This window comes from Diaporthe citri (assembly GCF_014595645.1).
Source record: "Diaporthe citri strain NFHF-8-4 chromosome Unknown scaffold_2, whole genome shotgun sequence".
NCBI classification, from domain to species: Eukaryota; Fungi; Ascomycota; class Sordariomycetes; order Diaporthales; family Diaporthaceae; genus Diaporthe; species Diaporthe citri.
The window spans coordinates 3,347,626-3,370,319 of record NW_025064847.1 but is presented as its reverse complement, the minus strand read 5'-3'; the positions used below and the strand labels follow the sequence as shown (position 1 = coordinate 3,370,319).

The window sequence follows — 22,694 nt, the reverse complement described above, 5'->3', positions numbered from 1 at the left end:
CGCGAAAGACTCCATCAACTGGAATACGCGTAAGGTCACATCGTGACCCACAGATCGGAGCGTGGCAAGACCTGAGCCGGATTGTCAAGATTTCACATGCTCTCAGAAAATTACCGCTGGCACGCCCCCATCGGCCCCTTCCATCCACATCAAATTCAATGTTTACGGTGTGTCCTTCCCACAGCTGCAGATGCGTTCATCCAAGGGGCAAGGCCGCGACTCAGTAAAGGGGCAGGAACCAGACGTGGATCACCACAGCTACGTGCATGGACTCTAAACAGGATCTATTAATCGCCAGCGGACCGAATTATGGACCGAGCCAGACCGCGGGAGGCGTATCAGATCGCCTAAAAGTGGACCATACGGGGATCCACAGCTATAACACAAAGTGTAGCCCAACACTGAACTCTGCATCAAGGGCGTCAATAGTGTCATTGAAAAATGGTGCTCATCCCTTGGCGACTTTAGCCCATAGCCCGAGGGCTCCAATGACATTGGGCCCCGCGTCATGTTCTGTAGGCTGAGTTGCGCCCGCTCCTGCCCAAGGGCTCCGCCCTCCTGGGAGCGGCGAGAAAGTCAAATGGATGGGTCCTGGCTTCTTCCGCCTCACTGAATCGTGAACTACCTCAGCGACGGGCTCGCGGAACAAACCGGGTGGGAATGTTTCCAAATTTTTTTTGACGGAGCCCATGCATTTTCCCCCCTGTTATTCGTGCTCACCAGGGTTTGCATTTAATTCCCAACTGTCCCAAATCATAGTCAACCAAAATATGGGCTGCAGGAGGGAGGGCTTGGCCCCGTTCAAATTCGGCACCCGCTCTAATGCAGCTTCGGCTTGGCGGCCGTGACGGCTTGGCGGTTATGTGCCGCCTTGAGATCTGAGCTTGAATTATTACGAGGTTGGTGTGCGGCTGGGCTTGGCGGGCTGGGCGAAAGGCACGCCGAGACGGGCCAGTCCGGTAACCCAACGACTTGTAACGACATTGGAACCCGCCCGTGAGACCAGACTGAAGGACAACCGACCGGATCAGGAATTTTCAGAATGGGTGGCGATTGAATTGTGGCGGAGCAGAGCAAGTGCAACAAAGGACAGGGTGAAACTATTTTGTGTTTTGCGCAATGGTTTACAATTGTCCTTCTGGGCATCGCTAAGGTCATTCCGCAATGTCACGTTCGGAGTTACTCAAGCCTTTTCAGGATCGTGGGAAAGGTTTTGTGAAGGAGAGCAACAGAAGGTTTTTTTTTTTTGGGAACGGGAGCCTTTCTGGGCCTGACAAATTAAACGAGTGACGGTAGTTGGTCTTTTTTTTCTTTTTTTCCTTTTGCGTAGCATTCTAGTCAAAATCAAATTAGTCTATGGGGATATCGTACTCTACGTCCAGAAATGAGCGCCTGATGGAGCATTCTGTGACTGTCTCCCAGTAATGCCTGCTCCTCCGTCCGAGTTGAACTGGTCAAGCGCAGTTGCCAACGTTCATTTTTCCCATAGAAAATCAATCCCATCCACAACGCCTGGCAGTAGAAGTGCAATGCTAGCAAATTTTGAATGCTGAATCCATGATGCAAAAAAGAAGTGTGAAATCCTCCTCCTCAGTGGTCTTCGACATCCTCGTCCCTGCCTGGGTACATGATATCCTGGACTATGACAGCCCGGATGTGGTGGTACAAGACAAAGAAGTATGTCAGTAGTATGCACACCGACATGAACACAGCAAAGTCGAGCACGATCTTGCTGTTGATCGCGTTACCAAGTGCAATGGTAGCGAGGGTGAAGCCGGTGTTGGGGAACACACTAGCCCACCATCCGAGATGGAAGTACTTGGGCCTGCTCTGGATCACTGCGACAACAGCAACTCCCCACCACCAGAGGGCGAGCCCCCAGAGGTAGACGCCGCCGAGGACTGCCATCTGGCGGACAAAGTGGACGTCCATGATGCCGTTGGAGTCAAAGTCGAAGTTCTCAGGCAGGCCGTTTGACATGCCGATGAAGGCGAGGCAGGTGAAAGATGGGGGCCCCACGTTCATGAAGAGACCGGCCCTGTGCTCACGGCTGGGCAGGCCAAATGACATCAGGCGTCCGACCATGTGGGCGTACATGAGGAACGACACACTGATGCCCAGACCCTGGCATGCGAGACCGCCGTACACAATGGCAACGGACATGAACTCGGGCTGGGTCTCGGCAACGACGGAGGCGATGGTGCCCGTGAGCATGATGGGGAAGATGGGCAGGATCCAGGTGGGCATCATGGTCTTGACCTCCATGGTGTGAGCCCGGAAGACGTAACTGTACTGGGCGACGGCGAGGATCAGTGTCACGGCAAGGTAACTCCAGAATGCAACCTGGATGGCCCAGTTGAGAGTCTCATCATTCTCCGGGATGGCGTAACGGTAAGTGTTCGTGATGAGTGTCGCGGTGGAGAGGAAGAATGTGGGGAAGAAGAGTCCCTCACGCGGGTGGCAGATGGATTTCTTGAGATCGCCCGGGAACAGGAAGAACCGCGCGACCAGGGCACTGGCGGTGAGTGTGAAGAGGATGAGGGTGATGACATAGACGACGAGACCGATTTGTCTCAGGCCGGGGAACTGGTACGGTTGTGCAAAGATGAGAAGTGATAGTCCACCTGTGCTCATGATGAGAGTCCACCATGCCCAGGTGAAGTGGTGTAATCGTTGCTTGAGCCCCAGCTTCGGCCTGTTTGGGTCGTAAATGTCATAGCCCTGGTATGTCTGTCGCTTGTGGTCGTCCTTCTTGATCGGGTCTTCATCCTCGTACTTTTCAATGTCGCGCTCGCCCGAGGGCGTCGACACCCGCGTGCTGTCGTTGCTCTCGATCTGAACGTTTTGGAAGTCGTTGGAGAAGCTGTTCGGGCGAGGTTGTCTGGTCTCGAACAGTCCTTGTGGAGCGGCTTGAGACTCCATGAAGGATGGCCTCTGGTCGAAGGATCTTCTTGCGCCCTCCATTTTGTGGTCGAGCAGCGGGATGGCTCAAGTGTTGTAAGCCTCGCTATCGGACGTTTATTCGGCGGGGTGCATGTAGGGTTATTGTGAATAGCAGTTCGTGTGATTTGTGGATGGAATATCCAGTCGACGCCAACAACCTCACCGCTAGGATGAGATAGACCGAGGAGGTATGTGCTGACGGACCGGGAGTGGCAGATGCAGATGCGGATGCGGATGCGGATGCAGTGAGCGATGTAAACAAATTGGACAGTTTGAAACAAAAGTGAAAGTCAATAATTGGTGGGACCAGCCTGTGACAGAAGAAATGGATCAGAGAGACCTGGGATATATATCATCAACAGTCGGGAACAGGAATGACAGGATAGGCATTAGAGTTATGTATCTTTGTTCAGAGGTCAGGTACGGGGATCGCCAGGCTAGCAGCGATATCAAATTGTAGATGGAAGATCCACATGAGCCAAGCCCTTCGCCATGCCCGAGCAGCTGGTGTTCCAGAGGGCACACAAGAACCTCCTAGCCACGGCAAACGGTTGCGAATGTGCAACAAATTGTTTCTGATTTTGGACTGACCCAATCCCAGTACTACGTCGTGGCGATCTGGTACAACACACACGCACCCCCCCCCCCCCCCGGCAGTGTGTGCGAAGCGGCTCTTTTTCGTGACATGGCAGCCAAGAGTTTGGAAGAAGTGGGTACGACCGCCCGCGAAGTATCGACGCCAAGGACGGACTGGACTGCCAGCGTCTAAGAAGGAAGGACGGAAGCTTCAGATCTTCAATCTGGCGGCCTGCTGGTGGGGACTGCCGAGAGAAGACATGGCCCACAATTTAACATGCTTCGCGACGTGAACGGCCAGAGCCTCAGGACCATGTCCTTCCACTGCCCCTGACCTACGTGTGAAGTACAAAAATACCAGAGACAGAAAGCGAGAGAAACACTTACCCAGCGAGGGACGGATCCAGACAGGCAGCCAGACAAACAAACAGGCACACCAGTACAGACAGTGGAGAGCTGGGGGCGCCTGGGGAACGGGGTCACGTCGACAGGCATGTGCAGAAACAGAGAACAGACAGAGGTCAGAAGCATCACATGGAGAGCCACGGAAGGCGATGTGCACGTAGCGTGTGCACTGCCTGTTTCTGTGGGTGGATGTTTCCCTTAGCACATGTTGGCATAATGGATGTGCACATATCAGAGATCTGCACGCACGCAACGCACGTACACACACGGTGGCGTCCAGGAATGCCGAGTCCGGGTGGTGAATGGTGAGTGGCAGGGGCGGTTGTCCGGCCTGTCTGGCCGTACTGGGTCAATGATTGCATGGGTGAGTGACATCAGCTTCAGCGTGCTTGTGCGGGCGGGAATACGGTGCAGCGCAGCGCAGAGCAGCGCAGTTCAGAGCAGTTCAGTTCAGAGCAGTTCAGTTGCTGCTGCGGTTCTGGTGCTTGCCGAAACCTTAAAGAAACTTCTGCTCTTCGTCCCGAAAACCCTGCCCCGAAGATTGTTTCGCCCGACTCGGGCGCTTGGCGACTTGGCGGGCCATGGGGGCGTGAAATTTGGGCCTGGACCGTGGGCAGCATGGGCAGAAGGCGGACGAATGAGTCGGGCTGTTATCTGGACCCCCACGGAGTTGGGATGTGGCTTGATGCTTGATGAGGCTCTGGATGATCGACGGAGGGAAGCCATCAAAATTAGAAGCAGGCCAAGACCCCTGAGGCCGGGAGAGGCAGCGGACGGCGCCGTCTCAAGACTTTGAAACCCATGCTGTCAAGGCCTCTCTGCTGCCGCCCATCCACATCCTTGCCACGGCGATTAAACACCAACCGGAATGCCGCCCTCGTCCCTCTCGTCCCTCTCGTCCCTCTCGGCCAGAACAGAGCAGTACAAGACAGCGTATCCCGCCCCCATCGCACCCTCGCCCGGCCTCCATGTCCTGGCACATCTGGCCTTGGCGAACCGGACCAGCCACTGGATCCGAACTCACAGACTCGACGGGACCCCACTGGCGCTGTCTGGCGCTGTCTGGCGCTGTCTGGGCCACTGTTGCTGATGGCTGCCCGAGTCCACTTTTGATAGACGATCGCTGCGTTCCCCGTTGTGAGACGTCCATTCTTGACGTGTCGTTGCTCTTGGCAACCCCCTACTCTATGTACCCTTCGCAGTCCAGTAGAGCTTCCACGCCCATTCAGCCCTCTGCTCTCTTCCTGTCCTCACACCCTCGCCCTCTCGGCCCATTGCATTGCCACAAAAAGAATGCCCAGCCTTTGAGAGCGGGTACCTCGCCCTTTACATAGGCCAAGAGACGCTCACTCTGCAGGCCGAGCCACGCAAGCTTCTCACCCGATCTGACTCGTTTCGTGCAGTAGTACATTCGCCATGCCCGCAGCCCGTGTGTTTTGTTGGCGGTTGGCGATATAGATCAAGCGCGTGTTATACCGGGTACAGACTACAACACCAGTCTTTCTAGTCCCGGCTCGCCAGTGTCACAGATTCACAGCACTCGCATCGCGGGCCCCTCCATTGGCTGGGAGTCGATCCGACGTATGTCAACAACCGCATTAGGCCGGCTATTGATTCTCGCGATGTGGGACTTCGGTGGCTCTTTCCGGACTCTCCGTCCTGATGTGCGAGGGGTGCTACGCAGCTAAGATTGGTACGGTACTATTGGGATTTTTTGGTGGGAGCCCTTGCTTGATCGCCGCGTCCGCTCCTCGGATTTTCGTGTTAGCCTCAGCTTCGGGCACCAAGTGTGCCTGCGTGCTGTGGGTCCTCAATCTTCGCCGCCCCTGGCGACCAGCCGCCCAGAGTCGCCCAGAGTCACCCAGAGTCACCCAGTCACCTCAACTGTGGCAATCACGGTATCATCCAATAACCTGAGCACGTGCGGCAATGTCACAGCTGTCTATCAAGGTGGTCTGGCAGCCTGCCTGTTTGGGAAATGCCCAGTCGGGAGACCGTGGCTGAGCAGCTATCGTAATGATCGTTGAGGTTTCCACCTTTGAGCTGCACAGTCGGTCACTGCGTCGCTGAAACCAACACTCCCGTGCTTGGTAAACCGTGGCGCCCAGGGTTGCGCCTGGAAGAACACGGGTTGTCATTCTGCTATCTTGCCTGTTCGACCCGGAATCCATCGTTCCGATGTTTGCTCGTGCGATAATGCATATCCAATGATTTGACTGTGTTCGTATCAAGGCCGGACGATGTCTCTCATGCGCTCGTGCTGATTACTTACCATAACGGTCCTTTTCCCGTCAGAAACACTTGGCCATAGTTAGTAACCCACCAATTTGTAAAATGCAAAACCGCTCCTGAGGCGGCCGGGTGTTGGCGAGCATCAATGTTGGCCGTGTGCGCTTTCCGGACGATGAGGGCGGCGGCGAGGTGCTCTCACAATACTATCATCTCATCACTACCAGACTTTGCCAAGGGCACACCTCTCACGAGTACGGGGCGACATGATTCTCGCATCTGGATGCCTGGACGAAGAAATGCCTGTTCAGGAAGTCGAATGGGATGGGCCTTGCTCTCCAAAAGGGGGGGTCGTCACGATCAAGGTTGTCTACAGATGCCCTCAGTCTTGTCTCCTGGTTGAACACTCCCAGGATTTCCGCATTTGACCCCATGCGCCCGGCCTCGTTTCTTCGCCGAGAGCCTCCATTCTGCAGGACCAAGATTTCCTCTATACACGCCCTCGCCGGAGAACCTAGTGCCGTAAGCCCCGGTACTTCTTTCCCCAGCACCTGGGCGTCTTGCGAGATTTGATCTTACAGCAGGCGACTCCCCGGGTCTATTCCCGGGGATGAAAGCCGAAATGAAGACAATGCTTATCGAAAAACAGGTTGCGGACCGCTTTCAACTCCATGCGGGTGGGCATAATATTGAAATCTAACAACGACACATGGTCGATGGCATTATCGGTGAGGGTGAACCTCCCGGTCGTTCATATAATCTCGGTGACAAGAACGCAATGAACCCACATATTTGCGACACTGATCTTCTGGTTAAGCACGCCAAAAAAAAAAAAAAAAAAAAAAAAAAAAAAAAAAAAAAAAAAAAGATTCCAAATTCGTCTCCGGCATCTTGTGCGGGCAAAAGTCCAGTTTTCTGTGTGGTCGACGTTACAATTAAAAGTCTTGACTGTCACAGGGGCAAATGCTTACTTACCAATTGGCAATTGCCAAATTCCCACCCTGAAGCTTGACCCTCATTCCAAGGCGCTCGAGTCAAATCGCCAAGTACTAGGGGACTGATTGCGCAACTGTTTCAATGGTAACCGAGTAGTGAGTGCGTTTCAAGTACAGAAACTACAAGGGTTGAAACCACAAGACAATCCTCAGATACCGAACCTCTAAAAACATACACTGTGGATGCACCTGCAAAGACAAAGTATAGCCCGCCGCATGCGTGCGGACAAACACGCGAAATTAGACGCCCTGCATAGATAATGATTTCCTAAATGCGGCTTCTCCAGTGCGCGCGTATCTTCTACCGCCGACCTCTACCAAGCCTAGGTGTGTGCCAGAAGTAGTTTGACTCCAGAAATAGAATGCTAATTGTGCTCATGGTAGGGTGCAGCGCGATGCCTAGCTGTAGGGGACCACTTGCGTAAGGTTCGCTTTGCTTACGTAAGATTAATAGGGGATGCCCAACAAAAAAGGCGGCGAACGTAAGTACCATTACGGAAGGATTGTCACAGGACACCCCCATCGGGATCCGTGAGGTATTTTTTGAAGTACCCAATAAGAATCAGACTTGGCTACAGTGAGCGAGAAGAGCGAGGCTGGGCGCGTAGGTGAATTCAAACCGTGAGAATTACCTCGACATCGAGCCTGTGCGACAAGGTGATGGCTCACGTCTCAGGGGCGCCAACTGCGACCGTGCTGTAGCAACGGCGTCCCGGCGCAGAGAGAGGTGAATGGCCGGCACATGAGAGGAGCCTGCAAAGATACACGAATGTGCTAATGCTACCCAGCAATGTCCTGATCTCGTGGTCTAATGATCGGTCATAATTGGACGTCCCACGCCGGCCGAGTCTTCAGAGGAAAAGCAATCAAGGTTACTGTAGTGACCGTTTCTGACGCAAAACCGATCTATTAATACGAACACAATATGGAGAATCAGAATCAAGTCTTCACGTTTGGAAGGTTTTGGAATTTTCACGACAAGTGGCTAATTACTGGCATTAGTAAAAACGTGGTTCGTACTCCCTTCGTTGCACGATAACACGTTGAGGCGCGGCGGTCGGAGAAACGCGGCTGATTTATCACAAGTTTGGGTCGAGAAATGGGGCCGCCACCTCCAAGAAACCTCCAAGAACCAACAAGAGATAGACGACAGCGATCCGTTCCGGCCGGGAACCGAAGGACAGAAAAACAACCAAGAAAGAGACGTGTCATCCCGCTTGCCGATGGGAATCGTTCCAGGGCCCCGTTGTTTCCCTTCCCGCGCCGATGCTTGGAAGAATCTTGGCCTGCAGCCCCTGTGGGCACGTGAGCGGCTCGCCTCGACGAGCGCGCCACAGGACTTTGTTGACGACATCTCCAACCGACAAATAGGGGAGCAATCAATCACGGCGGATTCATCGTGCCAACGTCTGTACCGTGTGGCCTGGAGTATCGCCCTTGTTCGTACAGCACAACACTGAACGAGCCGGCATGGTCGTGGTATCAAAGAATCACATCATAGACAGCTTGGAAGGTTAGCCCAGTGGTTCTGGTTGCGTGGCCCTTGGAGCCGTCAAGGTCACGTACGTCATGAAGTCCACGCTTATAATCGAGTGCTCCCACGATAGGTATTCGGATCGTAGATTTACAATTTTGTATCTGTTGCTCCCTGTGCACCTTGCAGCTTGGTCGCAGCGACCGCCTGTGCTCCTCTATGTCTACCGAACTGGAGCCTCTCAAAGCATGGCTAATGCGCTCCATAGGTCCCTTTGACCCAACCTCGCGTGTATTTAAGCAATACTGAATAAACGGCGACGATGGCCGAAGCCACATCAGCCCACCATGCATGGTGACTTTGCCATCATGGTAGCATTCCCAGGTTTCTGTCCTCAGTCGAACCCAACTCTGGTCCTCCTTCTCTCTCTCTGTGTATCATGTCCAGCTTGCCCCAGGCCAAAGTTATGCAGCCTCTCCCCAATAAGGTAGGCCTCATCCCGAATCCTGACCCTCCAGGAACGGAACACACCTAGCATACTCCGCAACATCGCCACACCAATAGCGCTAAGCAGCGCAGCAAAGAAGCAGAACCGATGAACAAGAACCACCGCTGCGTCGTTGCCTGGGTCTATGCCTGCAGATATACCGTAAGCGATGCACGCCCTCGCCAGCAGTGGGGGCCCGAATACTGCGATGGCCCAGACCGATAGACCTGGTACGACGAATGCGCGAGTGAGAACCTTGACGTCGGGCTCGAGCCAGCCACGTCTTAGGACAGCGCGGGTGGCAGCTGCAACGCGGCTATCGCGGTGCCAGGCGACGACGTATCGAGCAGCGAGCTTAAGGTAGATGACGCCGATCGTCCAGGACTGCATCACCCGAACTGTGTGTCGAGGGTTTTGGACGCTGAGAAGCGTGGCGTCAGGGGCAGCGCCTTTGGATACGACAGCCCCATACATGTACGTGTCCAAGGGAATCAAGACGTACAATTCCATCAGGCTGGCAACCATGAGTGGGAATACCACCAGCAGGAAGAAGTACGCGTAAACAAGCTTGGCTGCACGAGTCGCAACAAGTGCAGCGCGATGTAGGGTTTCGGGTTGAAGGATGTGTGATGTGGTGTTGGCTACCCGCTTCCTGGCCTTTTTGTAAATATCCTTGAGGTGGAACAGAAAGTAAGCGGCAGAGCCGAGAATGTAAATGCCAATGCTGAAGGCATAGATGTCGTTTGTACGGATACGGTCAGGGATGAGTGACCGGAACATCCAACGACCGAAAATCAGAGGGATAATCGTGAATCCCAGGCCTGTCGCAGCGGCAAAAATCCAAATGAATAGAATGAACAGGAAAATGCGGAGTCGGAAGTTTGGCGGAACATAGACGAATTGGTACTGAGGGGTTGAGTAAAGATCGACGCCCGGCTGCTCGATGCGATCCTGCCTCTGATTACCCTCCGTCACGTCCAAGAAGACTCTTTGGCCTTTAGGAATCTTCACTTGATCCGAGGCTGGAGCACGCACGAAACGTCCATCAGGAATGAGCTGATGAGTGCGCACTAGAGTGGCCTTGCTTGCGTTGGTGTCTTCCAGCTCCTGAGGACTGAGGGGCAGGGCGGGTTTCGCCTTCCCTCCTTCGAAGGTGCCTTTCCACGTCTTGGGTATGACCCTGCTGTCATCACTCCAAGAATATTCTCTTCCAAGGCGGTAAGACATAACCTTCTGGATGCGGTCGCATTTGAATTGTCCCTTCTTCGTCAAGCTTTCTCTCGCCAAATAAGAACCACGTGAGCCGCAAGGCCCGGGCCAATTTGCGGAACCACCAGGTGTACATAGCGTGAAGCCCGTCGCTTGGCTTGAAGAATCTGACGGCGAGGGGCATCAAGAAGTTGTAGAACAACAAGTCGATCGGAAATTCCAAGACAGGCTCGTTAGACGAATAGTGGATGGGAAGTACGTTCTGGAACCCGTAGGACAGAGCCCACACGACGCCACCTAGGCAGACGATGACTAGAGCGCCGTACACAAAAGCAGAGAACAGGATTTTCCGCAATTGCGTGGTGACGTTCCGCTCCAGAACGTCTCGGACAGGATGGAACTCGGCGTCATCAGGATCGCGGATGAAGTCTGCGGCTCATCGTAAGTAAGGATTCGTGGAGGGGGGGGGGGCATTATTGAGGGGGCATGAACTTACAGAGCACCCCCTTGCGCATTATTTTGCGGCACATGGACACGAACAAAGCAAAATGGAACATGTACCCTGTGCCGACAAACCAATGCACGAAAACGGAGGTGAGAGGGTAGTTGACCGTAAACATCACACGCGACATGATCGTCGTGTTCTCGAACAACGGCAGCAACCCGATATCCAGCAGAAGCCCGCAATACAGCGGAAAGACGAGCATCTCGATGCCGATGATGAGAATCACCTTCATGACGCCACTTGCTTGGTTCAACGCGTCTATCAAGGTTGCTTCCCACTCTTGCCCGACCCGCCCAGGGGAAATGGGCCCGCCGCGACCTAGATAGAGTGCTGCGGAGAAGGACAATGCGACGTACCCGCCCAAGATGGCCCAAACCCGGTCCATGGCACTCCAAGAAGCAAATTCCGCCTTCAAAGGCGTCACACTTTCAGAGGTACCAAGGTCGATGACCCATGAAGTCGGGTTCAACAAAAGGTTGGGCATATCACTCAAACCTTGCCACAACGTAGTTGTAGCGATCGTGATCCATGAGCAGAGTTCGGTTGCCTTGGATGAATAGTCACCCCCAAAGAGGAACAACACCGATTTCCCGAGCGTGGTGAACAAAAGTGCCACCTGGCTCTTCAGTGTGAACAAAGCGACATGGCTAACTGTTGAAAAATTGCGCACTTCGTCGGCCGATATAAACGGAAGGTCTGTCCACATGCTGTCGAGTAAGCTTTGGAAAGCATTCTCAGTCATGTTCCACGAGCCTTGCATCGACTGGCTGATCATCTCTGGTCGCGTTGCACTTGGCTGGATCACAGTGAAGAGCGTGTCCACAGCACCACAAAGCAGCGTGGACGCGAGCCCCATCAAAAGCAGCGCTGTGTCCTGCACCAACTTGGAAAGACTGAAGAGGATGCGAACGGGTCGAGCCGGATTGGCAACCAACCATATGGCTAGGCGTCCCAGGTTGTAGGGCAAGAACACACCAAGGAAGAGTGTAATGGAGACCAGAAACGCGCAGAACAAGGCATTCTGGAACAAGCCAGCAATTGGGCCTCGCATGCCGAGAAGTTCGAGAATACCTTCCAGGTCTTCAGCATCTTCTATGGCCTCAGCTTCGGCATCTATTCCTGCGGCTGCGGCCGCGGCTGCTGCTGCTGCTGCTGCTTCTTGGTCCTGTTCTTGATCCCGGAGCTCTGGCAGGGGATCCTGTGCGATTGCAGCTGCTGCAACTTGGTCGTGGTCGAAGAACTCATCAGCGGCATCCGGCAATGGCGGAAGCTCGTGAGCTGGGATCGCCTCAACGTCACGCCACATAAAGTCGGCGAGGCGTCGCGCGAGCCCATCCGCTTGAGGTTGTTCTTGGGCCAGCTCTCCATTGTCTTCGGCATCTTCATTTGGTTGCATTTCAAGAGGCGCGTTAAAGTCCGGTATGGCCTCCCAATCCAGAGGTCGACCAATATGCATCGCGGAACCTAAAAGATTCCCGTCTTCAGGATTCACATCGTTGACGGGGATGTCATCGATCTCGGAGGAGCCCGGCGTCTGGCCTTGTGAGCTCGACGGCGCGCTTTCCGCCAACGTACTTGACGGCGGCGTTGTAAATGCCCAAGGTTGCGAGGCCGAGCCATTCTCGTCGGGAAGTGTCCTTTGTGAGGAGTTCGGCATTCCAAGGGTGGGTGACTGTCGAGGATCTGTACGCGGAGACTCCAGAGAAGCATCTGGCCACGACCAATTGTTATTGCCCAAGGGGTTGATGCCTCCAACTCTTTGCGGTCCATCCGTAGCAGACCGAGGCCTGGACGTGTAGCTCTGTTCACCTCTGACATCCGATGATCCGTTAGTCAATGGCGCCTTGCCTTTGCCAGAATGCCCATCATCTTGTACATCTTCTGCCCACGGCCACTCCGGCTCTGATCCCCACTCCGCCATTTGACTCGACGACTCCTCTTCCTCGGTATGCAGCTCTGGTCGCTTCCGGTTCATCTGAGATTGAGTAAGTCGCACAAAGTAGGCAAGCCTATCCTCGAGGTTCTCTTGGCGAATAATGTTGATGATCGTTTCTGGGTCCCCTGCAGCCGCGCGATGGATTCTCACGTATTCATCTACGGTGCTTCTCCCAACCTCAGTCGCGTGACTATCTGATGCATTGGCATCAGTCGCTAATGTCGTTTGCGCACGTATATTCTGCTGTGAGGTTTCCCCCGAGGGGCCATCAGGGGTGCCTGTCGCAACCCTTGCGAGGGTCTGACCATCAGCTGCTGCACTCCCGTGGAGGTCCTCAAGATCAGTCCAGAGGGCGTCCCCGTCTCCCTCATTGCCATCCAGTGTGTCGTCGCCAAGCCCAACGTCTCGTGCCTCGGGGCCGGGAAGCCTGTCGATATCTTCTGGCCGCAATGCGTCTGCGGGGTCGGGCATAACCGCGGCTGGTGCGACGTTCTCTGGGGGCGCGGCATTCTCTGCGGCAGCAAATGCGGCTCGCATGTTTATATCTGGCTGTTGTTGAACGACGTAGTCTCGGACCAGGATAATCAGGATGAAACAAATAATCACCAGTACAGTGATGATTTGCCCCTCCAGAATGTCAATAGCGAAACTACCCAGCGCTGGTGAGGACGAGGAAATTTTCTGTAGGAATCTAACCTCGCTCAAAAGGGTGGGCTGGTGTACGAGGGTCGCCGGGGCGATGTTCTGCACGTTAGCTGATGTGTTGGTGCGTGATGCTGTGCCACCGATGTAGAACGTCCCCAAGAACATGTTGAGGAGGATGTTGGACAGAGGGTTGTCGGACGTGATGTTGATGCCGTAAAGGGATGTAGTCGTCATGGCAGTGCTGCTACGAGGGATCTGGCTCATGAGGCCCTGTAGCGAGGCTGCGGTTGTTGTTGCCGCATGCAGGGGGCTTGATGGGCACGTAGCCGCACCAGCCGTCGACCCAGCACTCTCGCTCAGGATAGTACCGACCTCAGATCTCCCAAGCACAGGCCCCAGGCCCTCGTCACTGAGCCAGAACAGGGCAGACCAGACTCTCCTCATGAGGTAGGGCAGCCAGACCAACCACACCATCAGAACCAAGCCACCCCGAGCCCAGACCAGCATATTGCGGAATAAGTATTTGGTGATGTGGCTGATAAAGACGTAGAAGGGAACGGTCTTGGGCATGTTCGGGGCGTATAGCTTGGTGAAGCGGAAGGGCGTCTTGCATAGCTCGCAGTGCTTCTTCTGGGAATGGGAGAGCCATTCCATCAGGCAGTCCTGGTGGACGTACTTGATGCTTCCACTGCATTTGCAAGGGTAGAATAGTGGCTCGTCTGGCGTAGCCTCGCCTCTGCATATTCGACAGGTGTCGGGGTCGGATTGTGAGGTGGCATCTTGCGCAGAGGTGTGTCCGGGGGGTATACGCCTCAGCAGGGCATCAGGCTCTGGATCGCTCGTTGAAGGCCGGCGACGCCTTGGTTCGGCCTGTAAGGGCTCGAATGTGTGATGTTGGTCCATGTTGTTACGATGGTTGGCTTGGGGCAGTGCCCCTCGGGAGCGAAGCTGGCTACGGGAGGTTCATGTGAAGTCTCGGTTATTCGCGTGCCGATCGTCTTGTGTGTGAAAACCGAATACGTTGCCCGGTGGCGTGCGATGCCAGTCCTAGGACGACGTACAGGCGGACTAGTTTCGCGGAGGCGTCGGGGAACGTCGAGTTGTTGAGGTGTGTTCAATGTGGTGTGGCCGAGGAGAAGTCGCGACAAGTGTCTGACGCCGGTAGGTGAAGGCAAGGGTCGTTGGGAGGAGGTCTAGGAAGAGGCGTTTACGACTTGCTGGGGGATGAGGGCATCGATGTGTGTTCAAGGACAAAGTGTCAATGCCTCCTAGGTATGTAGGTGGATGGCTGAGTGTCGTGTCCCCGGTGATGGACTGAAAGGAAAGAATGATTGACCGGCTGACCTCGAAAGGCTGACGGTCTCTGTACTGTGGTACAGTGCAGCACGGAGTAAGTGGAAGGCACAGACGGCTACGGAAGGAGAGGAGCAGGGATCTGGACTGCTTAGAAGGAGCGGCGGGATCCTGCCTGGATCTTAACTCCGACGCTGAGGGGAGCTTATCGATAGTGGGGAATGGTGGAACACCGACCTAGGCACCTGGCACCCGGACATCTTACTAGTCTACCTACTGTAATTCTTGGAGAAGACGGCGATCACATGGCAACAAAGTACCTGTCACGGTCCCCCCATACGATGCCTAGGTAATATTTTATGTACCTAGAGGAGTCACAACGCGGTCGGTCGTACGTACGCGACGGTAGGAGGTCTTGTTCTCAACTGTGCAGGCTTGCTCTGTCAGTAGGCACCTTCCCACCCACCCTGTCTTTGACGCTGTATCGATGACGCCTTGTCTGCCAATCCTGTAGGGCTTAACTCCTCCAACAGGCCGCAAACAGGTGGTCGCAACTCAAAGAGGGAGAAAAAAAGGCAAACATCCCCAATACAGTTGCAGACCACAGGCTGATGACGTCTTGCTACATTGCATGTGCCGGGATGATGTTCGGATGCTAGCAAGGTTGTAGTGGACGGTTCCAGCCCTCTCCTCCGGATGGAATACCTTTAGGTAGATACCTAGCCTAGTACACCTGAGCAAGAACAACGGCTCATCTGCTGCATAAACCACCTGGGCACTTGTTGCGCTAAAGGAGCGAAGTCTGAGAAATCTTGGACATGTGGCTTGGCACACCATCACCGAGGTGCAATAGTACTGCAACGCCTCAGGCACGCAGAATACGCAATATAACACCTTTTGCCCCCTCCAGAGCGCTTGGTTTCGTCTCCCCGAGGCCTGGAACCTGTCATGAACAGACCTCTCTGTCTGGTCTCACTCGTGTCTATTCGCCCGCCCGTCTCGTCTCTCCATCTCGTTGCTATTCGCCTGTATCTTGCTTGCACCTGGCATCTTGCTCGGATGGTGTGCGGCTCCCCATGCGATCCGTGTCTGCTGTTGGATAACATCCCCAGGTAGTGCGGGTACCCACCACTGAGCTGGCCAGGTCAGTCCGTCCCACAGTCGAGGCGCGCCGCTGACGTTCGAGCTCCCCCTGCTGCAGCAAGCTTGTTTTGCGGCAAAGGCCCCTGCACCTTGCAAATTGCCCAACGAGCAAAACCTCCGCCGTCCGGGTTCATCGCAAGATCGACTCGGGCTTCTCACGTCTTTGTCTCGCATCATCCCCTCCTCCCCACGACACTAATTGCTGCTGCACACTGCCCTCGGACGCGTCGTCCCTCAGTATTAATTCCCAGTCTCATGAACAACTAACTGATCTTGCATTTTAGCCCTCGCTTCGAGACTGATACTCACACGTGGTCCGGATAGGCCAGTCTGACTCGGCCGCTCACAGCAATAACTGTCTCGTGATTGTTCGGCCTCGTCCCGCGCCGTCTCCTACCTTGGGCCGCTGCTGATTGCAGCCTCGCTGCCATGGAGCACGCAAATGGCTCCGTCAACGGCTTCGCCAAAACAAAGAATGGCCTCAACGGCGTGAATGGCTTAAATGGCTTCAGCTCGTCCATCAACACCCACAGCGCGACGCCTCAGAGGAGGTCAACACCGCGGCCACGTCGGGGACGTCTCTCATGGATCTTCAGTGTGCTTGCTCGGTATGGCTGCCCTCCCCGGAGCTTCAGCTCTTCCCGCACATCCCACTTACCAACTGAAATTCATTGCTGACCGAATGACCATGGCAGGCTGTTCACCTGGTACTCGATCCTGAGCATTCTCTTCCGATGTCCAGCCACACTCGAAGAATGCACCGATGCCGCGCCCCGGATCTGCAAACCGTACTTCCAGCTTAAGCACGCTGTCTCTCCCCATGTCGAGCCTTATTACCATACGTACGCTGCTCCTTACGTCGAGCTCGCGAAACCCTACTACGAGACGGTCGACCAGAGAGTCCTGACGCCTTCCTGGGCTTATGCCACCAAGTACGGATCCCCTCGCGTCGCCCAGGCCCAGGCGTTCGGTAAGGAGAAATGGGAAAAGAACCTGCAGCCAGAGTTGGTCAAGTACCAAGCTCTCGCTCAGGCCAAATACGATGAGACCCTCGCTCCTCATGTCAACCAGCTGTCTTCGACCGTCGCGCCATACTACGAGGTAGCCAGGACGAATGCTCTCCAGATGTACCACGACTACGTTCTGCCAAGCTACGTGTTTGTAGAGCCCTACGCGCAGCAGGGCTACACCGCCGCCTCCACATTCACAACTGAGACGGCGGTTCCCTCCGCCGTCTGGGCTTGGAACAAGACCCTTCTCTTCCTGGATGGGACTGTCTGGCCCCAGCTGCGCTCCTTGTACACGGAGAATGTCGAGCCTCAGCTGCTAAAAATCGGCCAGAGGCTCGGGCGTTATAATGGTAATAATACACAGAAGGCCACCGACACTCTTTCCAGGTATGTACGATTGTCTCGCTCTGCTGGGCACGTTAACTAAGTGACAGCGATAGCACCGCGGCAAAAGCAGACTCAACCTTGACAAAGCCAACATCAGCTGCGTCATCCGCGTCAGCAACGCCCGTCTCCAGCGAAGTCTCATCTTCTACCGTCGAGCCAAGCTCTTCGTCCGATGTCGCTTCATCCAGCCCAGAGGAACCCGCAGTTCAAAGCGAGGCAGCAAAGACGAAGCTGGGTGGCGATCAGATCCCTGCCCCAGACGTCGCTCCAAACGAGAGTGATGTCCGCCGGATCGCGCGCGAGACTGTCGCAGAGGACCTCAAAGCGTGGCAAGAGAAATATGCCAAAGCTGCGGACGAAGGTGCCGCTGAAATCGATGATCGCATTGAGGAGATAGCCAAGCGTATGATCGAGAGACAAGCCAATACCATGGGCAAGTCCCTGGTTAAGCAGCTCAAAGAGACCGTCGACACAGAGCTTGCGACATTGAAGGCAGGCATTCAGGGCATTGTCAGCGAAGTCAAGAGCGATTCCCAGTCCCCTGAGGCTGCCCAGGATAAGTTGACCGGCGCCGTGCGGAAGGCTGGATTGGAAATCAAGGAAAAGTCGCAGGACATCCGCAACTGGAGAGCAAACTACGAGAGCGAGATAGAGATCAGCGTCACCAAGTTCGCCGAGGACCACTTCAAGATTCTCGACAGCATACGGGACCTAGCGCTGCAGAAGATCGGTATGAAGTGGGCGTGGATGGACGGTGTCACCTACAAGGATTGGGCCAAGTACCACCTCCTCAGGACACGCTTTGACGAGTGGCAGAGTGAACTCAAGAACCTGATCACGTCCCACCCCGGGCTGGAGTCTGCCCAGAACGAAGGGCTAGCTGTTGAAGGTCAGGCTATGGAACTGGCTCAATCGGCGGCCAAAGAGCTTGCAAGCCTGAAGCAGGTGGCTGGTTGGAAGATCATTGCCCAGGATGACTCCGATGAGTTCGACCCTGAAGTCACACGGCTTGCTGCCGAGGAAGCAGAGAAGGCGGCACCTGCACCTGAAGTCGAAGCTGAAGCTGAGACTGCTGCGGAGGAACCCGTTTCCACTGAGGACGACACCGGCGCCACTAAGCTCCAGGATAGTGCATCCACTGCAATTGAAGAAGTGGAGTCTGTGGCGAGTTTAGCCTCCGAGTCTGCTAAAAGTGTCGTCCAGGAGGCTTCCACGTCAATCGTCCCGAGCTCCGAAACCCAGACACCCGAAGTCGCCGAGGCCTCAAGCGCGATCCTAGAAGAAACTCCAGTTTTCGTTGGAAATACAACCGAGGCCACAGAAGCCGCTCAGCCCGAGGAGCCCGGGACCGCTCATGTGCCGATTGACGAAGTGGCAGAGCCTGTTGAAGCCGACGTGTCAGCTGTAGAGGAGCCTGAGGCGTCATCGGCTACTGGCACTGTCAAACCTGCGTTCCTCGGAGCTGCTGCCCAGTCAGTGCCTAGCCGCCAGCCGATATTGGAGGATGACAGCTTCGAGGCTGCCGGTAGTGTGATCTCTGCGATCCAGTCTGATATCCCAGCTACTATTTCGTCAGCGGCCAGCTCTGCTTACTCCGCCGCTATGGCCGGGGCTGCTGAGCGTTATTCTGAGGCGTTGTCGCTGGTGTCTGTCCAGGTGTCTGGTACTCCCAAACCTGCGCACGAGCAACTCCTCAGCTCGGTCACTGCGGCCTACAGCAACGCTGTTGCTGCTGCCAGCTCGCAATTGGATGCTGCTCTCGGTGCTGCCCAGCATGGTCTCTTCGCCACTACCACCACGAGTGCCTTCCCATCCATTCCGACTTTTGTGGACTGGGTTCACGTGGAGTCAATTGCGGCTTCCAGACTGAACGAGGGCAGGTCCTGGGCCGAAGCACAGTATGAGAGCGCCAAGATTGCCATTGGTGCGGCGACTCCCACACCAACAGATATCTCTGGAACCGCCTCGTCTGTGGCCTCTGTTGCCGGAGAATCCCTATCCGCAGTCACCGCCGCGGCGGGCGCAAACGCTGAGAAGCTTCTACAAAATGCGCAGTACAACTACTATGCCGGGCTCGGCATCGCACAAGCTCGATACTCCGAGTTCCTGGCGGCCGCGTCGAGTGCCTTCAGCTCTATAACTGCGACCCCCACCCCGACAGACTTCGCTGGAAGCGTCTCATCTGCCGCCTCAGTCGCTAGCGAATCTGCTGCTTCTATTGCTTCAATCGCTCAGGAGAATGCTTCGGCGGCAGCATCTGTTGTCGGTGAGAATGTGAGCTCAGTCGCCGCGGCTGGCTACGAGAATGTTGCCCAGGCAGCCGAGGCTGCTGGTACATTCGCTCAGGAGAACTGGAACGCGGTATTGGACCAGGTCAGCATTCAGATCTACGGAGCCGCTACCCCTACCCCATGGTACGAGAGCCTATACAGTGCCGCAGGCGATTATGCCGCCTCTGCAACAGAAGCAGTTGGTGGCAGCGCGGATGCGGTCACTAGTGCGGCAGGGACTTATGCGACTGCTGCTTCAGAAGAAGCTTCCAAGCAGTACGCAATGGTCAGCAGTATCGTCTCAGAGCTGCTCGTTGGGAAGGAGCCAACCTTCAGCGAGAGTGTCTACTCTCGACTCGCCGCGGCCTATTCTGGAGCTGCCGACTCGGCGAGCAGCTTCGCCAGTGCTGCCTCCGAGACAGTTGCGAGTATAGCCACAGAGGCAGGTGAGGAGGTGAAGCAAGCGACACAGCATGTGAAGGATGAGTTGTAGATGTAGCAAACGATGTCAGCAGAGTGTTCCCCAAACAACACCGATGTCATCAAGCACACTACAATGAGGTTCTCAGACCAGGCAGCCGGGAATCCTTTGCACAAAAATGACGATACGACAGTAACGATGGGGATCACCTGCTCGAGGAACGGGCAGTGTACGCTGCAGATGATTGCAGACGGGCAAACGGTAACAATTGGTATGGTGGAGTGGATGGGGGAGATCCATGTGGGCGGCTCGAGGGGACATTGTCACTCGCGCCAGAAGGACAGGCCATGCGCCGACAGACTCTCGTTTGATTATACCCCATTTTCGTCACGACGCACCTCAAGCTACGCAAGCTCACGCTTGCTAACCAGAGATATCCGGCTCTCTTGGGGTGTGCTAGCATTCTGCTCTCTCCTTTGTCCCAGTCTTGCGAGCAACGTTCTTGATGATTTTGGTGGGCAGATTTGTATGTGTACACGCTTGGGATACTGTTTTGAGTTAGGAGTTCTGAGAGAAATTGATTCAGAAGGGGTTCGAGGAAAACACCATCCTGAGGCCTGCGGGTCGGACTCACCCGGGAGGAAGCGTATTGAGCGTATTACCTGGCGCTGAGCAAATCATTACCAACGCTTATCTTACGCAGTGGCATGATTTCGAATGGGTTGTGTGAAATGCTCATTCTGTTGCAGCTTGAGGTGCTCGGTAGCTAAGCACGCCATCAGTGGACTCATTGACGACACGAGTTGGGGTATCTACAATGCACTCTTGATACGACAAGTCCGACATCGCGTTCAAGTGGCTTATACCGCCTACATCCTCACTCATAATGCCAGGTTGCATCTGTAATTAGTCGGCTGCTATACAAGTTATTCCAGCCCCAGTTTGACAAGTCTTGGCCACCCTGAAACGGGCGAACCAGACCAGAAGAAGCCAGGCTACTAGCACCTACTTCTGGGGGCACCAAGTCTATGAGCACGACCAAGCAAGCATAGTTGACAATGGCAGCGGATAACTCTTCAAACAGATCCTCGCCCCGGCCGCTGAGAGTTGCAGTGGTTGGTGGCGGGCCGGGCGGCTTGGCCACTGCCATTGCGCTCTCCAAGACCCCGAACGTGGAGGTACATATCTACGAGAAGGACAAGATCCTCCGCGAGGTCGGCGCCGGTATTAACATCGGGGCCAACTCGTGGAACGTCCTCGGGCTGCTGGGCGTCGCGGACTCGCTCGTGAGCGGGCATCCGAGCGATGTGGTGCTGAATATGTGAGCCCACCCCCCAATCTTGCGAGGATACTCATTGCCTACCACCTGGCTTGGCATCAGATCGCCAGCTGTACTGAGCTGATCGTACCTCTTTGGTCTGTAGGAACGGCCGCTCGGGGGAAGAACTGCACCGAATGGAACGGCCGGTGGATCGTGAATGGCCCGCTGGGAACTGGAAGGCGAGACCAACCATTCGGACGCAGAGGACCAAGCTGCAGTCTGCTTTGTTGGCGCACCTACCGCCCGGGGTGATCCGTCTGTCGAAGAAGCTGGACAAGATCACGGACCTGGGCGAGAAAGGCGTCGAGCTGCAGTTCGCGGATGGCACGACCGAGACGGCGGACCTGGTCGTCGGAGCAGATGGGATCCGCTCGGTATGTTGACACACTCGGACATTCCCGCTGTCAACCAAACCGCTGGCCGCAACTGACCAAGGAGGCAACAGATTGCCCGAGACTGCGCGTGGCCAGATTACAAGATCGCCTTCACGGGGACGACCATCTGGCGGGCGCTGCTGCCGCTCAAGGAGCTGACGGACCAGGACCCGCGCTTCGGCATCACGGGCTGGTGGCACCTGCCGACCTCGCACGTCTACTTCTCCCCCGTCGGCGAGGGGCTGGGCGAGATCGCCTCGCGCGAGTACCAGGACCCAGCCGTCCACAGCGCGAGCAAGGTCGTCTGGGGCGTGCCCGTCACCAACGAGCACGTGGAGGGCCACTTCAAGGAGTACCTGCCGTCGATCCGGGCGGCCCTGGCCAAGATCCCCGACGGCGCGTGGAGGGAGTTCGCCGCCTTCGCGGGGCCCGAGCTGGCGTCGCTGGCGGCGTGGGGCGGCAGGATCGTGCTGGTCGGCGACTCTTCGCACGCCCTCTCTGGCGCGTTCGGGTCCGGGGCTGGGTTTGCGATGGAGGATGGGTGGGTGCTCGCGCAGGCACTGAGGCATTATGGTAACGATGTTCGCAAGGCTGCATCGTTGTTCGACAAGATACGCGTGCCGTACTATTCCCGGATGTATGAGTACCTCGGGGGCCAGGCGGCTAAGAGGGCCGAGAAGTTGAGGGAGCTGGAGGTTGCGACGGCCGGGCTGACGGAGGAAGAGAGGGTCAAGGTCAAGGTCATCAAGGAGGGTGGTGATATGAGTTGGATCTACCAGAACAACATTAAGAAAGCTTGGGATGCGGCATTGGCGGAGGTGAAGGAAGATGGCGAGGAAATTTGAGCTAGGGGTACGCCTGGGCATGGCTTTGAATAACGGTGGAATACATCTTCCTCCAAGTGACTATTTTGGATAGGCTTTTCTGGGAAGCGTTGAAACCTTGGTACCTTGGAGTACATTGCATAAAGCCTTTCTGCCTACATTATCAACTATGGCCACATATGTGTAGATCTCCGATCTGGGAGCATCATGAGTTGATGCAATAGCAACAATTTGAGTGCGCCAGTGC

At 55.4% G+C, this 22,694-nt stretch overlaps 4 protein-coding genes across 4 annotated transcripts; 2 read left to right on the top strand and 2 right to left on the bottom strand.

Moving 5' to 3' along the window:
* Window positions 1–1,590: 1,590 nt before the first annotated feature.
* Window positions 1,591–2,964, bottom strand: INS49_006522 (uncharacterized protein; the record flags this gene model as incomplete). The annotated part of the gene is made up of 1 exon (XM_043167294.1): window positions 1,591–2,964. One exon carries the CDS (start codon window positions 2,962–2,964, stop codon window positions 1,591–1,593), a length of 1,374 nt encoding a protein of 457 aa, XP_043028438.1.
* Window positions 2,965–8,662: 5,698 nt separating this feature from the next.
* On the bottom strand, window positions 8,663–14,307 carry INS49_006521 (uncharacterized protein; the record flags this gene model as incomplete). The annotated part of the gene is made up of 4 exons (XM_043167293.1): window positions 8,663–8,796; window positions 9,163–10,289; window positions 10,405–10,747; window positions 10,815–14,307. The coding sequence occupies 4 exons, from the start codon at window positions 14,305–14,307 to the stop codon at window positions 8,663–8,665; spliced, it is 5,097 nt and encodes a 1,698-aa protein (XP_043028437.1).
* Window positions 14,308–16,269: 1,962 nt separating this feature from the next.
* Window positions 16,270–20,000, top strand: INS49_006520 (uncharacterized protein; the record flags this gene model as incomplete). The annotated part of the gene is made up of 3 exons (XM_043167292.1): window positions 16,270–16,448; window positions 16,536–17,237; window positions 17,291–20,000. 3 exons carry the CDS (start codon window positions 16,270–16,272, stop codon window positions 19,998–20,000), a joined length of 3,591 nt encoding a protein of 1,196 aa, XP_043028436.1.
* Window positions 20,001–20,986: 986 nt separating this feature from the next.
* INS49_006519 (uncharacterized protein) lies at window positions 20,987–22,468 on the top strand (the record flags this gene model as incomplete). The annotated part of the gene is made up of 3 exons (XM_043167291.1): window positions 20,987–21,249; window positions 21,353–21,623; window positions 21,695–22,468. The coding sequence occupies 3 exons, from the start codon at window positions 20,987–20,989 to the stop codon at window positions 22,466–22,468; spliced, it is 1,308 nt and encodes a 435-aa protein (XP_043028435.1).
* Window positions 22,469–22,694: the final 226 nt, after the last annotated feature.